General features: G+C 40.2%; 2 protein-coding genes across 2 annotated transcripts; both read right to left on the bottom strand.

Moving 5' to 3' along the window:
* Positions 1–1626: 1626 nt before the first annotated feature.
* Positions 1627–9029, bottom strand: LOC131019413 (uncharacterized). Its single transcript, XM_057947957.1, has 6 exons — positions 8609–9029; positions 8248–8459; positions 7352–7669; positions 7170–7244; positions 6765–6839; positions 1627–2334 (listed from the first exon to the last, which is right to left on the bottom strand). Exons 1-6 carry the CDS (start codon positions 8805–8807, stop codon positions 1801–1803), a joined length of 1413 nt encoding a protein of 470 aa, XP_057803940.1. The 5' UTR covers positions 8808–9029; the 3' UTR covers positions 1627–1800.
* A 522-nt stretch (positions 9030–9551) lies between these two features.
* Positions 9552–21302, bottom strand: LOC131023152 (pectinesterase inhibitor 10-like). Its single transcript, XM_057952697.1, has 2 exons — positions 21115–21302; positions 9552–10062 (listed from the first exon to the last, which is right to left on the bottom strand). Exons 1-2 carry the CDS (start codon positions 21300–21302, stop codon positions 9552–9554), a joined length of 699 nt encoding a protein of 232 aa, XP_057808680.1.
* Positions 21303–22068: the final 766 nt, after the last annotated feature.

Genomic DNA, 22068 nt, shown 5'->3' with positions numbered 1-22068 from the left:
CTCCACTGTATATGTAGGGGATTCTGGCGAAGAAAAATCTTTACAATTCTTCTTTCAAATTGAGGAGAAAGAGTATGATCTCTAAATTGTTAACCTAGCGGACATCCATTACTTCTTTGAGACGTCACGCCAAGTAAATACATAAAATTCCCCAGAATTGAGCTTTCATCCCATCAGTAAGGTCAAACTGTTACTCTATAAATCAACTAAGTTATAAAACTCATACAAACAACCTCAAACCATACAAAGCAATTAAAACTCATCAACCTAGTAAATGACCACTTTGGCCATTTTATATCATAGGAAAATTGCCTTGGTGATGATTTATACAAAAGAAGGGAATATACGTTGTAAAAAGCTGCTCCTTTACATTCATGTCTTCAGCCTCTTTCACCAGCCTCCTCACTTCCGACCATCACTCCACCATCATCTCCTCCGCTGTGAGCAGAGGGCTCGGTCATCGGATAGCAGAGAGAACTAGCTCTAGGGTCCTCAAATTCAAGTCCCTGTTGTCGCTTTCACTGCTGATAACTCTCCCCTCTGTCACTTTGCCTATTTCCTGGTTTACTAATCCGACAGGCCTCAGCCCCGCTGAGCTTTTGAATTCTCTGATTCTTCTGTCTGCTTCAGACGTAAGTTCTTCGCTTCCATCAGAAATAATAATAATAATAATAACAACAACAACAACAACAACAACAACAACAACAACTACTACTACTACTACTACTACTACTACTACTACAACTATACTTCTTATGTGTTTCATGGCTTTTTAGCAGCTTTTAAGTTTACCTGAATTTTTGGGTTTTTTGCTATTTCAAAATTCAAATTTTACGGTCTCCGACCACCGGGACTTTTCTGATTCAGGGTTCCGGTTGGAAGAGTAGTTCCTTGAACCATATTATGATTTCTGAATTGGGGGTATGAAAAAGGGAAGAAATCGTAATGTTAAAAGAATTTCTATATGCGTTTTCAAAGATGAAACCATTTTCTTTTGTTTTTTTATCATTTTTATTATGCCTGTGCTGCCAACATGACAACTGGTTGGAACATGTCAAATAACGGATGCCGGATCATTTTTACGGGCCACAAACAAGAAAAAAATGAAACGATGAGTATTGTTTTGTAATGACCCTTAGAGTGGGATATTTTTGAAAAAAATGTTCGAACAATAGGTCAAAAAATGATATTTACCTTTCTAATATTGAATTTTCAATATTGAATCAAAATACATTTTACTACAAATTTTTGAAATAAAATTTTTTATTTTACTAATTTCAAAAGCAAAGTAATGAAATTAAAAATCAAATAACAAGAAAAAAATTCATATAATCAGACGAACACATTATTTTTTGATCAACCCTATCAAGTTTGGCTATTTTCGGGCCAATCCTATTAGGTGTCGAGCTATTTAGTTACAGGCTATTCAAACTATAATTTTATCAAGTTGAAAATTTTCCCTCTCGAATGATCGAGCTAATCAAGCTAGCCCACGAGTTTCAGGCTAAACTAATATCCATGATTAAAACTATATGATATGTTCCTAATACGGCCGTAAAAATTGTAACTAATTTCCGAATAAGATTCATTTTAATTTTCTTAAACGAATAACAGTTGAACCAAATGTGAAAATTTAAAAATAAATTAGGTTACTATCACGAACTAGTTTCCGTACCGACTAAAAGAGCGTTAACTATCTATAGAGCACTCACTCCTCTTCAAAACTTCCTAAGAGAATTCATCAGTATTAGTATTACAGTTACAAACAAAACATGAAGTGATAAAACCAATATATCTGACCTAAACATATTTGCCTCTGTATCTAGGTTTGGCGCTGAACTTTTCACCCGTTACATCAGCAGGGCTAAAAACTGCTGAATGCAAGTTGCCATCTTCTAACCACTTGAGGTGGTTCTCTTTGAACTCCACGTGTCTGAGCCTCGCCGCTGACTCAATCTCTTCGGTGTATGGTGCAACTTTAACCATGGTTAGCAAGACCCTGCTGTATCTGAAGCTGAGTATCTGTTCGCATGTCGCGACTGATTCAAAACAGGGGTGGTCCGGGAAGGTTGGGTCCGGTGAGTCCTCATCTCTCAAGACAGGGTAGAAGTAGACGAGACGCCCACCCATCACAAGCATCCTAGCGGCGAGGTCAAGCAAATCGTGCACGCACTCCACTAGGCTGTAAGGAGCAGTAGAGGGTATGTGGTCTGTCCTTTTGTCATCAGGAACTGTGTAAGGATCTACAGCACCTTTTAAGAGCTTACGCCCACCGGACTTGCGTCCCCCGGCACGAACCCCGTAAGGAGGATCACAAATTATGGCATCCAACACCTGAAACATCACAAATTCACGCTTATAGTTGACCAAATGGTTATTAAGCAATAAAACAAAAGCATTTTCAGGAGAAAAAGTTTCATACAAGCAAAGTTTTAAAATGAGTTTTAGGCCTCAAGGTGTTCTCCAATCGCTCCGTGAGGCAAGCCTCGAGGCAATCTGAGGCGTAAACCGTAAAAACACATGAAATTCATGGCTAATATAACATAAAAACATAGCAAATAATGAAAATACGTGTGCGTGAGTTGGTCCTGTGGTAGTGTGGTAAATGTCTGAAATATATGCATACACAAAATCATAAATTCATACCTAGTTATATAAGAACACACAAAAATTATTAGTTCATAAGAATCATAACCTGTGGAAACTGCGAGATGAGAGAGTGCATGAAGGTGATAGCTCTCAGAGGGATTCTTCGGAATGTATGTTTTCTTTAGGTTATTCAATTTTCAGACTTTTGTTTTTCTTTAATCTTCTTAAATTAGGGCTGTTTTACATAACCCACTTCAAACATGAAAGCCCATTCATTAATGAGCCTCGAGAAGCCCAAAAAACTGGAAAAATAGAAAGAACTTCAAACTCTAAATGTGAGGCCATTGCCTCGGTGACTGGCTTGCACTTTGGTTGGAAGCAGATTCAACTTTATGTGGTTTGCATCCTTGAATCTCATTTGTTGTTAGTTCCTTGGCGCTTTGCAGCTCACTGGCAGAGAACTTTAGTTTTAGCGAAGGATTTTGAGTTTAGAGTTTCTCATATTTTTCGTGAAGGAAATGCAGTGGCGGATGCTAGGGCTCATAATACGGATCCCGACGGGTGTTGGTTTCATTCTATTCCTTGTTTTGAGAGTAGTTTTGGTTTCATTCTATTCCTTGTATTGACAGTAGTGTGCTTAATGACATTTGTACACCTAGCTTCTGTCGTTTTGTTCATTAGACACGTACTCTTTTTCCTCTCTTGATTTTCTTGTTTTCGCAAGCGAGGTTCTATTGAGGCTCGGGTCTTGAGATTTTTTAGCACTCCAAGAGTTTTAGTTTTTTCTTTATTATATGATGTCTTTTCATCACCCAAATTCAATTGCTGGAAATAAAAAATCTCAATGAACCAATATCAAAATATCAGATACTCCCTCTGTCCCTCAAACATCTTCCTAAGGAAGGGTAGCACGGGTTTTAATAAAAGTTAGTAATGTATTTGATGAGTGGAGAATGAGTCCCAAAAAAAGATGAAGATTGTAAGGATAATACTTAGTGGAATTGTCTCCAAAAATAGGTTAGGAAGATGTTTTGGGTACAGAGGAAGCAATGTTTAAAAAAAAAAAAAAAAACAAAGCAAAAAAAACATGTTTATAGGGAAGTGCGCCTGATGCTCACACCTAATGCGCCGCTTCCCTTCCAGCGCCGTTTGTCGCCTCCCCCTGGCCAAGGCGGTGTGAGACGCCACGAGGCGCCCGTCTCTAACCCTAGTAATGTTTTCAGATTTTTGAACTTAATTGGACTGGGCTTTAGGTGCGAAAATAGAAAGGCTAGGTGAAATTAAGCCCTAATTAAAATGGGCTTTTACAATTTAAGTGTAATTAAAATATTAAAATAAAAACAACAGGTTTTAAAAATTAAAAAAACTAGCGTCAACTCTCAGGCACGCACCCGCGCCTTTCTACTCTCCTCTCCTTTTCATCTATTGATTTCTCCAACACCGTTGAGAAGCACGCGGCAACAATAGTAGTTAAGAACTATTGTGTTTTGAATATTTGCTACATTTTTATGTGTGAATATTTTCTAGATTTTTATGTGTTTTATGATATTAGGTACTCCCTCCGTCCCCAAAAAGTTTGCCCCAATTTCCTTTTTTGGGATTCCCCCAAGAGTTTGCCCCAATCTCCTTACTTTCTATTTTTGTATATGACTCCACCATCAACTTTACAATTACAACCCTAAACACTATTTTTGTACATGACCCCACCATCAAACAACTTTTTACCAGTTTTTATTCAAAACCCATGCCGCTCCCCTTGGGGCAAACTTTTAAGGGAAGGAGGGAGTATAATTTATGTGATTTTTATTAATTCCATTTTTTTATTCCGCCTCACCCCGTTTCGACAGACAACAAATGTTTCGCCTCACAACACATACTTTAAAACATCGGGAGGGAGTAGTAAAATAAATCATAAAGAATTGAAACCAACAAGAGAAATAGAGTAAAGAAATAAGATCTGCAGCTTGAAAAGAAAGGAGAACTTGCAACAATTCTGAAAAGTGTATCTGAATCTGTGTGAGCTAGTGAAGCTGGACGCTTCCCTATTTATACATTTTTCAAAAAGGCATTACAGAACATCCTTTAAGGTGGTGCCCGCAGGGCATATTGTAATATAAACAAGTCTTACCATACACCCTCAAACAAATCTTAGAAACAATAGGAATCATCAAATTCGTTAAGAAGCATTTGAACGTTGTGAGTCTTACAATATGCCTTTATGAAAAATATATAAATAGGGAAGTGCACAGCTTCATTAGGGCACACAGATTCAGATACACTTATCAAACTTTTATTTTTCTTTTCTTAATTTTTGCCTAGGGTTAAGCTTGAAGAATTGGGATTGAAAACAAATCTTATTTTCATGTCTAAGGAATTTGGAGATTATTATTTTGGTATTATTGTAAGTTATCTCTATTATGAAACTTTGCAAGTTGTCCTTTCACTTCAAGTTGCAAATCTTATTTCTCTACTTCATTTCTCTTGTTGCTTTCAATTGTTTATGATTTACTTTACTGTCTGGTATATTTTAAGAGTGGTTCATTGAGATGTTTTATTCCAGCTATTGAATTTGGGTGAACTGATTACAAACTTCGTAGTTGAATCTCTCCTTAAATAGATCTCTAGTGTCTTCATTATTTAAGACTCTAGGTTTAATTGTCTATTTCCATTGCTTAGATCTATTGCTTCCTTCATTTTCTTCTACAACTTAACATGCTTTCTTCATTTTCATATCAGTTATTAGATATTAGATGTGGAGTGTCAGACCCAATCTTTCATCAAAGTGTTTATAATTTTACTGCTTTCTTTTGTAACATGAGTGATAGCCCAACTTAGACTTCTTTGAGTGATACGACTTGGATTGACTCACTAAAATGACCTCGTACGATTGCGAGCGACTTTAAGTGCACTTTAGTCGAAACAACAGTTGATGACTTGAGTGAAAAACCCTCCATTTTAAGAAATACTCCTACTCAGGAACGTCCATCATAATGAAATGAGCATAAAAGTAAGGATAAATATCACTTTTTTGGCCACAGTTTGGTCATTTTTTTCGAAAAGATCCTACTCTAAGGGTACTTGCGAGACAATACCCATCGTTGTATCTTTTTCTTGTTTATGTCCCCTAAAAAAAATCATTCAACAGAATGTTGACTTATTCCAGCGGGCATCCACTTGTCATTACGTGTGCACTATTTTAAATTAGGTGGCAATTCTATCAAAAAAATAAATATATAAATAAATAACCGTTCTTCTATGTCCTCCCCTTTCTCATTATTCCTTCCCTTTCCTCCTCACCCTTCAAAATCCTTCCCCTTACTCCCCCACCCCCACCTCCTCGCCACCCTTTATTCGATAGTGGCGGCCGCTCCCTCGGGCAAAGCCTCCTATCATAAGTTGATGCCAAAAATGATCCAGCTTCATGAGGAAGCTGCATACATATTCTTCTCGGCGAGCGAAATTGGTGGTTCAATCCTTCAGGATTAGGCTCACCACGATCTAAATTAACTATTTAAGTGTCCATGCTTTGCAGAGGTTGATTCATTTCTTCCACGGAGAAATTCCATTGTAAACAATTTTGAATCCTCTTCTAAAGTTGTCCATCCCCATTTGAAATTGGAAATTTCATAGATAGATCATCAACTAGAAAATTAGGTGTTCTAAACAATTATTATTCACAATTTACGTGTTTTTAGATGATTTTTTATTTATTTTTTATTCCAACATAATTGCCATGTAATTAAAAATAATCCAAGTTGGCTTGACATGGCGTACAATGAAAGTTGGATCACGTCACAACTCAGGCATCGGAAAGTTTTTGCTGGCCACAAACAAAAAAAAATGCAATGCTAGATACTTTCTTGTAATTATCTAAGGTTGGGACATTTTCGAAAAAATGCTCAAACAATGGGCCAAAAAGTGACATTTACCCTAAAAGTAATACACAAAGGTTTACACGTCATCATCCCAATTAGAAGAAGGAAACAGATGCATAGGTGTTCAGTTATTGAACTAATATTTTTCTTCTTTTTAAAGCTTTCAAGGATATTTTGTAGAAGCATGTAGAAGTCAAAAACGTTGACACCAAAAACTTAAGGAAGATGAGCAAATAAATTTATTGCACATATACAACTGTTACTTCAAAAACTTATTAATCAGAGATATAAATGTGTTACCTCTTTTAAATCAGCACGCCATGGGGGAAGGTTATTATCAGCCCTTAATAAAGATACCGGCATTGGCAGTCCATACTGTAGTACGATGAAACTTGCAGTCAGATTTATAGAACAATCAGTATTTCCAGAAATTTGTGAATGCTTTCGGTCACATTTTTTTAATTTGCTCTCTTTTACTCTTCACCCCACATAATTGTATTTTTTATCTACAATGTTAACCATTAATTACTCTAGGCAAATAAATGAAGGTTTCACTATCTAATGTATGCAAGACACGTTGAAGAACGGGAAATAACAAAAGCAGAAAAAATTGTGAATGACAGAAGAAAGGGCACTCAGCAGACAAGTATCACAAGTAAATTGAAAGAACAGGAAGAAAAAGAAAAAGAAAAAAACGAACAAGACCTGCTTAAAATTGCTCCAGACATTGCAATCAGGACCACGACCATCACGCACTACCCGAATGTCAATATCTGCACCCTGAATTGTTTACATCAGTAAAGTGGAAATAATAAACCCATTCTAATTAACTGAACAATAATGCCATCGCAAAAGAAAAAGTTTGATCACAAAGGAAATTTTCTAACCATTGTCATTGCTCCAAAATGAGCAGCCGCAATTAGAATACTTCCTGTACCAACAAAAGGATCATACACCAGTTTTCCAGGTTTGACCTGTGCTTGATTTGCCATCAGGAAAGCTATTTCTGCATCCATGGCTGTTGGGCCAAGATATTTGCGGCTTTTTAGCTGATAAGTTTGCAATATCTTCCTATCAGAAGCACCTACCTCCCGGCCAAAAAAGATTCTCCTTTGAGATGCAGGAGGAAGTCCATTTTTATCTCCATAATCATCGTTATCAATAAGACAGAATTTATGATCAGGATTCCGTAGATTCACCCGTCCCTGAAAGATGCTAGCTTAGAAGTTGGAAAAAAATATCCAATATGAATACAAAGTGACATAATAATTCCAAAACCTCCGTAGTCCTTATTCCTCCTGTCATAAAATCGGTGAAATAAATAAGATGTAACATGCCTCAAGTAAGGGAACCTATACTACGAAAAACAAATTGCTAAGTAACTTATACGTATCATTTTTAGTGGTCTAGGTAGTACTGGATAAATGTTCTTGTGAATCGGACCACAGAGTAGAAGTTCATAACTTCTTCATCTTGTTCTGACGACAAAAGTAAGAGAAATAAAACGGAGTTGAACTAGAATGGCATTGAGTACAAATAGACAACATAATCTAATATGTTAGCATGAATCGCTTATTCTAGTCCAAAATTCATCCCAAGTAAAATTCTCAGTCGATAACATACTGCTTTAAATAAAATTTCCAAAGAGCAATCTTCCAAACTGAACACGTCCTACAGCTATAAGAATCGTATAGATTCGCTAAATAACCGAGCATTCATCGAAATCTTCTGCATATTATAATCTTTCACCAAGATTTCACAGCGAACAATATCAGAATCAGACCTGAAACGGAACGAACGCCAACTTCTCGATCCGTTCGCTTTGCTCGTGGAAGCTTATGGCTTTTCCAAAACTTTCAACAGTGATTCTGAATGTGCTGCCAGGAGTCAAGTAGAGCGTCTTCTGCTCATCTGGATAGCTTCTGACAGCCTCCTCCAGTTCCTCAAAATTTCTTCCTTCGCCCCAAACTTCGTATATGCCCTTCACAAGAATACCTGCAAAATTGTCCACTTCAATAACCACATTTCACACAAGACAATCCAATATCAAAGCAACAATCGTAGTTCAAGTTCCTGGAAGTTCTAATTGCATTGCCAATTCCTTCAACCTAATCTGAATTCTTTTTTGCGGTTCAGGTAATTACTTCGATTGGCAATGAATCGGGCCGTCTCTTCGGACGCAAGATCGACGAAATGAAACGGTGAATCCGGGTGGTGGTCCTCCGGCAGCCGCCATTGGAGACGGGTAGCGCCGCTGCGGCCCTCAAAAAGTCCGGCGAGGGACTCGAACTCGGCTTTCCTGTATTCCAACAACCTGTGGTAGAAGACGCATAGATACCACATGACGTTTGATCTTTTATTGGAGGGGAAATGCTTCGATGAAGCTGAATGCTATCACTTTTGCGGGGAGCGTGAGAATCTGAATTTGTTGGCGGGGGAGGCACGACGGCGCAGGAGTTGGAAGTTGGTGAGAAGAGCTTCCGCTCCAGAATTGGTAAAACCCCCGACCCAAAACCCTTGAAATTCTTCCTTGTTTCTTTCTTTTTCTTTTTCTCTTTTTTAGGTACAAAATCTGGTGTACACGCAGGGTGTATGTACACTCCCGATAATCCGTACTCAGATCCTGAACTATCAAATTGTGTAAATGACACTATTCAGTTATACAAATGACATTTGTTTATAAGTGACACTTCAATTTTATAATAAATGAGATTGTAATATTTTTAAAATGTTATAGTGTCATTTTCAATCTTATAGTGTTATTTAAAATAGGGAAAAGTATCAATAAGCCCCTAACATAGTGGCCCTTATCACGTTTAGATCTCTATAGTCGAAATTGGGTCAACTAAACCCTCAAACTAATTAATTTCATGCAACTACCCCCTCTATCCTAATGGTCGTTTAACACCGTTAAATATATTTTTTTTCGCCAAGGTCGCCGGAAACTCGACGGAAACACGTCGGAAAACATGAAAACGCTACTCCTTTGTTTGATTTTCATTCTCCGTCGTCATCTGTACATTTATCCCCAAATTATTAATCTAAAAATATGGAAAAAACATCATCTCAATTTCCCTCCTCCTGGATTCAATCAACCTTGCTCATCCCCATCCGCTTAATTACGCCATTAATCATCATTGCATCACTCTGCATGTAGTGCCCCTTCTTCTCCATCTCCATCCCCACCATGTAATTCCTCACCTCCTTCCTTATAATCTCCTGCATCACCCCACAAATTTCGCGCTGAAAAACTGCTTCTTCGCCGCCTATCGCGGCTGAGGATTGGGATCCAGATCCATCATTGCGAGTGCGATTGCAGATTCGGTTCCAAGCAGGAAGAGGCTGAGCGATGAGACGATGTGCGACTGTGGCTGCGGAGCAGTAGACGGGGTGGGCCGAGGGAGTGGTGCGCGAGGCTGGTGGCGTTGAGGGCGGAGGCGGTGGAGGCGAGGGAGCTGTGCGCGAGGCCGCGGTTGAGGGTGAGGAGGCTGCCGAAGCAGGGGAGGACGCGTGGAACAGGGATGGCGACGGCGCCGGCGCGGTTGCGAGCGTTTTTCCAGTCGGCGCCGCCGGGGGAAGAGAGAGGATTGCAGCGCTGCTGGCGAAATTTAAAAAAAAAAAGAAAAAGAAATCTTAACGGTGTTAAACCGCCGTTAAGGCGAAGGGCCCTATTGTTAAAAATTAGGTACTTTGAGGGTTTAGTTGACTCAACTTCGACTATAGGGATCTAAACGTGATAAGGGCCACTATGTTAGGGGCTTATTTGATATTTTTCCCTTTAAAATATTATAGTGTCATTTACAATCTTATAGTATCAATTACAAAAAGTGTCATTTATATTTTAAATAGTGTCAATTATACATAGTGTCATTTGTATAAGGCAGAGTCATTTGTATAACCGGATAGACTCATTTACATGATTTGAGTTAGAATGCGGATTTGGATTAGGATGCGATGCGGGTCAGGATTTGGATACGGGTCAACCCGGATATATCCAAGACCACCCCCCATTGAAATCGAACGAAAATTATATATGGCAAATAAATCAAATATTTTCTCGGTCATAAATGAATTGGCCATATTTTCTTATTCCACTTTACAAATATAAAAGATTAATACATAATAAACACTCTTACTCTTACTCATTATTCATATCAAATGTCCTTTTTTTATAAATAATTAACTATCTTTTAATTTTAAAATGAATATCTTTATTTCTCTTTTTTACTTTTTTAACAAATGAGTCAACTTTTGCGACAGCCATATTGAACAATGAAACTCAATATTTGGCATCACATCTAAAAACATAAATTTTGGCCATTTTTTACATTTTATGATTGTTTTGCCTTAATTAGGGGGACCGGATTCGGGTTTGCACGCAGGTTGGGCAAGAGAAAGGGAGGGGGAGAGGGAGAATCACGTGTACGGGTTAGGCTGGGAGAGTAGGATTCACGGGATCGAGAGTATTTTGGACCGAACTTGTAAAAAATAACCACAATTTGTGTTTTTTTAAGGGTTCTGTTGGGAACCTTGTGGAATATCCTAATCCTTGTTTTGATGATACCAAAATTCATAGGTCTTATTTGTAATAGACTAGAACTATTTTGAACTCAAGTGTTAGAGTTCGTTTCTAGTTTAGTATGCGGTTCGGAAGACTGAAGACTGAAGGACGAAGGACTGAAGACTGAAGCCTGAAGATACCAACTGAAGTATCAGTTGAAGAATCAGTTTGGAACTGATTACATAATGCGTGCCACAGACTGATACTAAAGTCAAGTATCAGTTGATCATTCTTCCTCGGACTGATCTTCCAACGTTCAAAGGAAGCCACGTACTCACAAGGGTACAGCCGCATTAAATGCAGAGATCTCAGGATCTTATCTCTGCAAAGGTCATTCCTATTTGATGGTTACTTTATCAGAGACGTCACATCTCCTGTCCCTCAAGAGAGTCGTTTCCACCAGACAAAGAACCTCGAAGATTGAAGCCTCAGCCCAAATTCGAATTGCTCTCCAACGGAAGAAATCTTGAGGACGTTCTACGCCAACAGATCTATTCAAGAGTTCTCCTACAAATAGCGCTCGAGGATCAACTTCAATCTTCACCGATTCAACGACATAAGCTGAAGCTCTGCCGAAATTGCTACTCAGCCTAAAGCTTAACCTCCCCAAAGCTTGAATCGAAGAAGAGAATTCCAAAGCCAAAATCAGTCACTGCTGATTACATACATTCTCTTAGACCTTAGGCAAACCTCTGTTTACCCAGAAGCCAAGGTCAAACTTGCTACAAAGAACTTGTTCTTTGCAGTATAGTTGGCACTCGTTCAAACCTCCTTTTCAAAAGAAAGATTTGAGTGTTTTGAGTGATTCGTAGGTCAGAAGGGTTTTCTGTCTCTGAGAGTCTTAGCGCGGGTTGTGCTAAGCAAGAGAAATCCGACGCGAGTGAAGCGTGGGTACTGAAGAAGGGTTTTCTTCAGTGGTACGGTTGTGTGCACCCGGAAAGCACACGGTTTGGTTTGCAGTGCACCTGTTAAGCACTTGCGGAGTGGATTGTTGGTCTGATAAACTGACCGTGGATGTAGGAAAGGGTTTTTCCGAACCACGTAAAAGTCTCTGTGTTGTTTACAGCTTTCAGTTTTACATTCCTACTTGTGTTGTTTCATTTGATAAACTGAATACTGATTAACTGCAAAGAGAAACCTAAGACCAACAACGTGCTCAACCGAGGCTATTGCGAAACTAAGTTTAATTTCCGCTGCGTATGATACCAGTCTGACTGATCTATCTTTTGATAGTCAGGAAGAGTGTTATCATCTCTGTTTTAGCAAACTCGACTGAAGCCCATAAGTGCATCAGTTAAGTTCCAGTAACTTAACTGATAACTCCTTACTGAAGAGTTTTCAGTATCAGTCGTCAACCCTGTTTGGTCAAAATTATTTTCAGTCAACATGTGTCTTTGTTTGCGTGTAAAGTTTCGTTTAGATCTCTATCTTGAGATCCCTCTGATTGAGGATTTTGTAAAAATAGCCCATAGGTGTATTCCCCCCTCTCCATGCACCTATTCGAGACCCCCCGGGACCTAACAATTGGTATCAGAGCAGGTTGTTCGCAAGAACATTCTGTATCTGATTAGGTTCTGATTGAACTAGATCCTTTTTCTCAAGGGTCTCGAAAAAGTTTTCTCTTTCATTTTATGTTTGCTGTTTGTTCTATCTGTTGTTATATGTTCTCTCTTTTTTGATGGAGACTAACCACAGCAGATTATCTTCTCTACCTATGTTTAGTATTGAAAAATGCGACATATGGAAGTTTCGGCTTGAAAGCTTCCTCACCGCCCAACATTGCATAATGTGGGAAGTCATCACCAAAGGACCAATCATCATTACCGAAACCGTCAAACGAATCCCAGTTGATCCACATCAGGATCCTTACGATGAGGTCCAGCCAAAGCAAAAGGCAGACTTCACCACCGAAGAAAGGAAGCAAGATGAGCTAGACAACCTCGCCAAAAGTATCATCTTCGGCACCGTTCCCGACAAGCATGTCATGAAGATCATCAAGTGCGGAACTGCAAAGGAGATGTGTGATATTCTTGAAAAAATGTGCGTAGGTTCCGAGGAAATCAAGGAGAATAAGCTATCCATAGCTTGCCAGAAGTTCGACTCATTCCTCATGCTCAAGAATGAATCTGTCGAAGAAATGGAACTTAGATTCAATCAAATCCTGAATGAAGTTCAATCCATTTCTAAAGACAAATACACTCAACGAGAAATCAACCTGAAGATTCTTCGAGCACTGCCATGAGGAGAATGGCAGATCTACTCAGTCGCTCATCAACATAAGACAGGATTCAGTCAGCTCCCGACAAACAAGCTTTTCTCTGACCTCATGGCAAATGAGTTCGACCTTCAGAGAAATCTTGGAATCAAGAAGGCTGGAGGATCAGACGAAGATGGTCCATCAACCTCAAGAGGAGCAGCACTGAAAGCTTCAGCAAGAGAAGGCAAGAAGCAAATCAAGGAACCAGCGGAGCTCAACCCTGAGGACTTCTTCAGTAAATATGCTTTGTTGACTGAAAGATTCAACAAAATGGAGTCCAAGTTCCGGAAGTACAGAAGGTTCCACAAGCAGCACTACAGAGGAAAGGAAAGAGAAAGCAACTCCAGACATTCCACTGATCGAAGCGGAGAAAGAAAGTCAGCCGCTCACGACATCAAAGACATGGAATGCTTTGGATGCAGAAAGAAAGGGCACTTTCGAAATGAATGCCCTGAACTGACTCAATTTGAGCGCAAAGAGCTGAAAGCCAAGAAAGATCGCAGCTTCTCAAGGAAGAAAGCGATGGTTGCTGACGATGCTGATTCATCCAAAGACACATCAGAATCATCCGACTTCGACAGCACCAGCTCAGACGATGAGAGTCAAGCCCTGATGGCCAATGGATCTGAAAGCGTGGCTGACAACAGCTACGACAATGGAATGAATGGCTCAGAGATAATCTCTCATTCTAAAACTCCTTATACTGATAACTTCCTGATGCTTTCAGGAGACCACTCAGAATCAGGAGAAAGCTCATCCGATGAAACTGACCAGCTTTATCAGCTCATGACTGATCACTGTCAGTTGAGGAAAATGTTTCGAAGATCTCCTCAAGCAGAATCAGAAAATTGAAAAGGAGATCAATGATGAACGAGCTAGGAATAAGACAATCATCTACTTTCCGGATGAAACTTGTCTTGATCAGCTAATCATGGAGAACAGTCGACTGGAAGAAAAGCTCAGAATCTCCAACTCGGAATGTGATAGAGCATCTCATGAGATCAAGAGGGTCAATCACAAGCTGGAAGAAACAGTCAAAGACTGCATGATGCAGTCACCCATGATGAGCAACTTTCCATCAAAAGGCCTTGTTGAAAGCATTGGAGAAAAATTTGCAGCTGACAAAGGAAAGAATATCATGATCATTTCAAAGGACGATACTTCTGAAATCACAACATCAGAAGAATCAAGAGATCATGATATGGATGAAGTTCGCAAACGAAAACTGATGGCAAGATCAAATGTTCCACCTTCATCAAGCTATAGACGAGCAAAGAAGGCCCCCAACCAGATCACCCTACTGAGAAGACCGGAAAGCAGATTTCTATCAAAGATCGGGGAAGGAACATCAGGAATTAAGAAGAATCTTCCTCACCAGACCAGGGGGAAGAACGGCCACATCAGTCAGAAACTGAAATCAGTTCAGTTTCAGAATGAACAACATCCATGGAGACAAAACTATGATGAGTCCAGACGAGCCAAGCGACATCCACGACGTCAAGCAACTGGACATCATGCGACTCATGTTCCACGACATCAGTCAAGTCTCCATCAGTCTGGAAAGAATCGAGTATCTCCAGGAAGATATCTCACCAAGCAAAGAAGACCTCAACCACTCATCAGACAGAACTACTACAATAGTGAGGCCTTCAAAGGAAAATCTCAATAGAAGAATGCTAGTGTGCCAACTAAAGCGCCAACAACTTCAGTCAGACGATCAGCAAAGTGCAAGAGATCAGCCAGACGTATTCTGAAGCAGATATGGGTTCCAAAGGGAACTCGAGCTAACATCGAAGGACCCAAATCTTGATTGGGTACCTAAAGTAACTCTTCCTTGCAGGTCAAAATCAGGAAACACAAAAAGAAGGAAGAAGTTAAGGCTTCAATCAGAACATGGTATCTGGATAGCGGCTGCTCGAAGCACATGACGGGCTACAAAGAATATCTATCTCAGTATGTTGAGAAAGTTGGATCCAAAGTTGCATTCGGAGACAACTCAATCGGAGAAACAAAAGGCTATGGTGTGCTCAACATGGGTAACGCCAGTATCAGTAATGTTAGCTTTGTTTCTGGTCTTAAACATAATCTGTTGTCTGTGAGTCAATTTTGTGACAGCGGTTTCATAGTGAAGATAAAAAAGGATGAATTCACTGTTGGAAACAATCAAAAGAAGGTGGTTCTGAAAGGTTTCAGATAAGGAAGTCTCTACGTCGTCTCATGGGATGACAGCCCACCAAAAATATGCCTCATCAGCAAAAGCAGCTCGGAGCTCAACTGGCTGTGGCACAGGAGACTCAACCATCTCAACTTCAAGACGATCAACAAGCTTGCTAAACATCAACTGGTAGAAGGTCTGCCTTCTATTGTGTTCCAGAAGAAGCAAGAATGTGAAGCATGTCAAAGAGGAAAGCAGACGCGAATGTCATTCAAGTCAAAGTCAGGACACTTCTCTGGAAGAATACTTCAACTACTTCACATGGATCTGTTTGGCCCAATCTCTCCAAGAAGCTACAACGGTAGGAAGTACACCTTAGTTGTTGTGGATGATTATTCACGATATACTTGGGTTATCTTTCTCTTCAGGAAGAAAGAGACACTGGAGGAACTGCCAAAGCTGCTGAAAGAGACATTGGAGTCAACATCATCAGATCAGATCGTGGGACTGAGTTCCTCAATACTGTCATTCGTGAGTATTGCGACGAACAAGGAATCAGTCATCAAACTTCTGCAGCAAGAACTCCTCAACAGAATGGAGTTGCATAAAGAAGAAACAAGTCTTTAAAGGAAACAGCAAGGACGATGCTAGCCGAATCAAAACTCCCCTTGAAGTTTTGGGCCGAAGCAGTCAACAACGCATGCTATACGCAGAATCGCTCCTTCCTCACTCAAAGACATGGAAAAACTCCATACGAGCTACGGAAGAACAGGAAGCCTTTAATTGCCTATTTTCATGCTTTCGGTTCTAGGTGTTTCATCCACAACAATGAAAAGAAGAGGTTAAACACATTTGATAGCAAGGCTGATCCAGGAGTTTTTCTTGGATACTCTGGAACAGATCGTTCAAGCAAAGCCTATCGAGTGTTTAACTCTCAAACTCTTTGTGTTGAAGAAACACCTCATGTGGTCTTTGATGAGTCTACAGATGATTTCAGGGAACAGGGAACAGGAAACTGAAAGGCGTGACCAGATCACTGAAGGTTCCAAAGCTGAAATCCACAATACTGAGCCTACTACTGTCCTGGTGTGGAGACCAGGAAAAGATGAAGATACTGAAAGGCTTCAGTATCAAAAGATCAGTCAAAGGTCTGAAGTTCAGACTGAAGCCAATACAGATGGCATCAGTCAAGGGGGAACTCCAGTTGCTAAAGATCGAGTTGAACGTGCCGAAGCAGCTCCAGCTCAACTCTCCCCCGCTCCAGAAGGTGCTCAACACCTCAGAACCATTCTGACTGAAGAAGCCCCACCATCTCCAGAAGAAATCAAAAAGTATCGAAGATGGTTTGAACTCCACTCAAAGGAGAACATCATTGGAGAACCATCAGATGGCGTCAAGACTCGAAGATCAATGTGCAACCTCGTCTTTGACATCAATCAGAACTGCATCAACGAAGATAAGAATTTTAGTTGTTTCTTATCATCTACAGAGCCCAAGGATGTTGAAGAAGCTCTGAAGTCCACTCAATGGGTCATCGCAATGCAAGAAGAACTTAATGAATTCAATCGGGATTCAGTTTGGGAGCTTGTGGATCGACCAGACGATGCAAAAGTGATTGGTTTGAAATGGATTTTCAAAAATAAGAAAGACGAAGAAGGAAACGTTGTGAGAAATAAAGCAAGGCTTGTAGCAAAAGGATACAGTCAAGAAGAAGGAATCGACTACGATAAAACGTTCGCTCCAGTTGCCAGATTGGAAGCAGTCAGACTCTTCTTAGCCTTCGCAGCTCACAAAGGTTTCAAGGTACACCAAATGGATGTGAAGTGCGCATTTCTCAATGGAGTGCTCACCGATGAAGTCTATGTGGAACAACCTCTAGGCTTTGAGGTTGCTGGACCAGAAAAGGAGTACAAGCTGAAGAAAGCGCTCTATGGCTTGAAGCAAGCTCCAAGAGAGTGGTATGATACTCTCTCGGAGTATCTTGTTGAACAAGGTTTCAAGAAAGGATCTGTGGACAGAACTTTGTTCACTCTCAAAGAAGGAGAAGATCTCTTACTTGTTCAGATTTATGTCGATGACATAATCTTCGGATCCAAATCCGAACGCATGTGCAAAACGTTTGCTGACATCATGACCAACAAGTTCCAAATGTCCATGATGGGAGAAATGAATTTCTTTCTCGGATTACAAGTCAAGCAAACCAGCGAAGGAATACTGATCAGTCAGTCCAAGTATGCCAAGGATCTGATAGCTAAGTTCGGTATTCAGCACATGAAATCAGTCAAGATCCCAATGAACACAAACTGGAAGGTTGATCCAGGCTCAGAAGGAAAATCTGTCTCTTCGACGAAGTACAAAGAAATCATTGGATCATTGCTGTATTTGACTGCGAGCAGACCAGACATCGCATTTGCAGTCGGAGTATGTGCAAGATATCAGTCAGATCCAAAGAAAGCTCATTTGGATGCAGCAAAGCGAATTCTACGATATCTTAAAGGCACACCCAATTTAGGATTGTGGTACCCAGCAGACGACGACTTCAAGCTCACCGGACATTCAGACTCAGATTTTGTTGGATGCAAAATTGATCGCAAATCAACCTCCGGAACCTGTCAATTCCTAGGCAACAAGCTCATCTCATGGTTTTCAAAGAAGCAGACTTCAGTCGCCACCTCCACAACTGAAGCTGAATATGTTGCTGCCGGAAGCTGCTGCTCACAACTCCTATGGTTAGTCCAACAGTTGAAGGACTATGGGATAGACGAAAAGAAAGTCTCAATCTATTGCGACAGCTCCAGTGCTATTGAAATCTCCCAGAATCCAGTTCATCACACCAGAGTCAAGCATATTGCTATTCGACATCACTTCATCCGTGATCACGTCGAAAAGAAGAATATCTCTGTGGAATGGATTCCAACTGCTGTTTAGAGAGCGGATTTGCTGACCAAAACTCTTCCAGAAAAAAGGTTCAACGATCTGCGTGGAAGGATCGGCCTCATCAACCCTGAAGAGTGATGTTGTGTTTGAAGATTTTCTCAAATAGTCATGCTGACTGGTGGTCAACCAACTGCTGTTCTACGATCGCCAACGTGGAAAGCAATGAAGTCAAGCGCTCATCTGAAGAAAGAAAAAAAACCATCCTGATGATTCAACCAGGATCAAGTGGTATCGACTGACTACAATAATCAGTCGATCAGTAAGTATTTTTAAAACTTACTATTTAAAATCAGTTATTTCAGTTAAGAGCCTTGAGTTGAAATTCAAAATCTTTTTCTAACTGATTAGTTTCTTTCAAAAACTTTAACTGATTGTTGGAAAATGGAATATCCGAGAAGGACAAGTGTTTTAAAAAGGGGAAAATCTGTTTTGATTGAACTTGTCAATATCTTCTCTAAAAATCTTTCCAACCTGTTGCCTCTGTGATAAAATTTCTTGAGAATCTCATTGACATGACATAATGCAATTGACTCAACCTAAACACTACTCTAGATTGACTCGCAATAGTACGAGATCTATTGTAACGTGTAAGTTAACCCAAGTCGTCTCTCAAGGAAAGTCTTTAAGGGCTTTTAATTATATTGTAGGAAAAAATAATAAAAGAAAGCAGTAAAGAGTTTGATTATTAAACTAAAACTTAGAATTAAAAACTGAATTAAAACCGAATTTTAGAATTACTAGGCGAATTAAACTATTAACCCTAGGCAAAATTTAAACAACTTAAATTAAACCTAACTTAAGAAATTAAATACTTGTAAATTAAAAACCAACTAATCTAAACATGAAACTAAAGTGCATAATTTAAATTGCATAATCAAAAAGAAAACATAAACATGAACTAAAAACGTAAACATGATTAAACAAAAGAAATTGAATTGAAATACGAAATACCGTAAACGTCTTGAACGTGTAATTGTGTCACGCAATCACAATCCAAGAATAAAAGCTAAACAAAACTAAATTGAAACCTAATTAAAAACAATGAAAATCGACAACTATGAAAGCATTAAGAAAGCAAGTAAAATTCTAAGTTTTCGGCTGCCAAGGGAAAGATGATCTCAAGGAAGGACGAAAATTAGGGCAAGGAAGAGTTAGTTTCAATGAAAAACTAAACCCTATTTATAGACTTCAAATCCTTCTTGATCACCATGAAAGTTGCCATGCAAAGTAAAACTCTAAAGGCAATAAAATCGTGCAAGATAAGGCAACTCCAGCTGGATGCGCGCTCTGGAAAACACTCCTATTCTGGCCAAATTCGCAGCTCTGAAAAGGTGCAGAGCTGAAAAGTCAGCTCTGGCGGTCATGGCAGAGCTGGAAATCAGCTCTGGAAACTTAGCTCTGGCGAGAGTAACTCTCTGCTCTGGAAGGCGAACTCCGATGATTATGCTCGGGAAAGGTAGTCAGCTCTGGCGAGATGGGCAGAGCTGAAAAGTCCAGAGCTGAAAAGTCAGCTCTGGCGAGAATGGGCAGAGCTGAAAAGTCCAGAGCTAAAAAGTCAGCTCTGGCATAGTTGACTCTGACAGTTGACTCTGGCGTTTGACTCTGGCGTTTGACTCTGGCATTTAGCTCTGCTCTGGAGATGTCTGCTCTGCTCTGGCGCGGGCTTTCAGCTCTGGCTTTTCAAGTCGGCTCAGCTCTGGCGACAGAGCTATGCTAAAAACACCATTTTTAGCCCAAAAATCTCCAAAATTGCATTCTTCCATCTATAGAACCTAAATCTCCTGCAAAGCATCAAAGAAACCATAAAACACACCAATTTCCGGAAGATTTAACTTAAAATATGCGCATTCAAACCCCTAAAAGTAGAACAATTAAGCATAAATCAACCCCCCCCCACAGTTAGCCTTTTGCTTGTCCTCAAGCAAAATCAATATGAATCTTAGGAAGAAATTGGTTTCAACGATGCTTATTTCCATCCAAACATTCACAAAGTCAATTCAAAATTTTACAATCAACACACATCTCTCGATCATGCAATTAACTCAAAGTTTAAGAAGTAACAAAACAGTAATGCAAGTATTTCGATCAGACCCAATTCTCCGCTAGAAGTGAATTCCCTAATGTGATCGCCTTTATAATCAATATCACCTTTTTCACACTTTGTGTGCTTAAATTTTCGACAGTTGAGCCATAGTTCGTGAAATAAAAACATTTGGGTATAATCTAAAGTCTTTTCACGTGGTTTCCCATGCTCATAGTTAGCCTAGAGGAGCAGAGACTCAGAGCTGTAACGTTTCAGAACAGGCCAGATGTTTCAGAGCTGGCAAAATTAGAGCTGATTTTCAGCGTTTTTCACAGATAAGATACGATCGTAGGCAATCACAATGACAACACTCCTTCTAGCATCTACCGGACAAATCACGTTTTACTTACTTACAATCGTGTTGCAACAAAACTCATAATTCTTTGCATAATCAAGAAACACCTATTAAAAGTAAAATAAGAATAACCACCAAACAAACACAAACTCGAAATGCACATCGAAAACCATATTCTCTTCCACAAATTCATAAAAATTAGCAAGATTCGAGACAAAAACTAAGCATAGAAAGATTAATCTCGCCCAATTGGACGCATAAGCACAACAAAACACCCCCCACACTTAAAGCATGCCATGTCCTCAGGGCAAAAGAAATAAGAAGAGTTGAGAAAACGTCCCTGATTATCGGCATTGAAAAACTGAAGCATCGTGAGAGGTGGTGAAGAAGGGGATTTGCGGTCTGTTGCAGAGTGGGGAGTGGCAGCGCTGACAGCTGCAGAGTAGAGATGGAAGCGCTGAACTGGGCAACGCTGGCGTTCTACAGCGCTGAATCTGGAGAGCGAAGGCGCTGGGCAGCGCTGAAACTGGACAGCGCTGAATCTGGGCATCGTAGCTATTGCAGCGCTGAAAGTGGGCTGGGCAGCGCTGGCATTCGGCAGCGCTGGCGTTCTGCAGCGCTGGCGGCAGAATTAGAACTGCAGCGCTGAAGTCAAAACATGAACACCAACATCAAAGTATCCACATAGCAACCAAAACTTAGGAAAAACACAAGAAAACAACTAAAAACAAGGAAAGAACAAGAAAAGCAAAAAGAAAACAAAAAACAACGGTGGGTTGCCTCCCACCAACCGCTAGATTTAAAGTTGCCAGCCCGACTTCAGTTTTTTATTCATCAATGAGGATCGTGCAGAGCTGCAGACCCCACCACCAACGGCGAGCTCTGCTGCTCAAAGGACGGCCTCACGCTATGGCCGTCTACTCCAAAATTCTCCTCTGCCACCTGTTGGCAAGTGCTGATCTGCGCTGGCGGACTCGTCAGAGCTGGGCTCGTCGGAGCTGGCGGACTGGGCAGAGCTGGGCTCGTCAGGTCTGAGATCTGTTGGGCTGGACTATGCCGCACTACACTGGACTGCGCTGAACTGGGCAGCGCTGGACTGGGCAAAGCTGGCACGATGGTCATAGCTGGAATGCTAGGCAACAGACTGTTAGTGCTGGAAATTTCCCCTTCATTCACAAGGTCAGACATCTCAACAAAAGAACATAAATGCAATAACGAAGTAGGAATAACAGGCTTCTTATCGAACACAGAAAATGTTACCGATCTACCGGACCCGGCCATACTCACAGTTCCAGATCCCACATCAATGCGGGTCT

The sequence above is a fragment of the Salvia miltiorrhiza genome, chromosome 4 (assembly GCF_028751815.1).
Source record: "Salvia miltiorrhiza cultivar Shanhuang (shh) chromosome 4, IMPLAD_Smil_shh, whole genome shotgun sequence".
Classification (NCBI taxonomy): domain Eukaryota; kingdom Viridiplantae; phylum Streptophyta; class Magnoliopsida; order Lamiales; family Lamiaceae; genus Salvia; species Salvia miltiorrhiza.
Note: the sequence above shows the minus strand (reverse complement) of the source record. Positions and strands in the feature narration are given on the sequence as shown.

Coding starts and splice junctions, on each gene's coding strand:
- LOC131019413 (XM_057947957.1), bottom strand. CDS start 8,807: ATGTGGTATCTATGCGTCTTCTACCACAGGTTGTTGGAATACAGGAAA. Junction 7,245..7,351: donor ATTTTGGAGCAATGACAATG/GTTAGAAAATTT, acceptor TAAACAATTCAG/GGTGCAGATATTGACATTCG. Junction 2,335..6,764: donor GGCGTGCTGATTTAAAAGAG/GTAACACATTTA, acceptor GTGATGTTTCAG/GTGTTGGATGCCATAATTTG.
- LOC131023152 (XM_057952697.1), bottom strand. CDS start 21,302: ATGCCCAGATTCAGCGCTGTCCAGTTTCAGCGCTGCCCAGCGCCTTCG. Junction 10,063..21,114: donor CCACCTCTCACGATGCTTCA/GTTTTTCAATGC, acceptor AAATTTCGCCAG/CAGCGCTGCAATCCTCTCTC.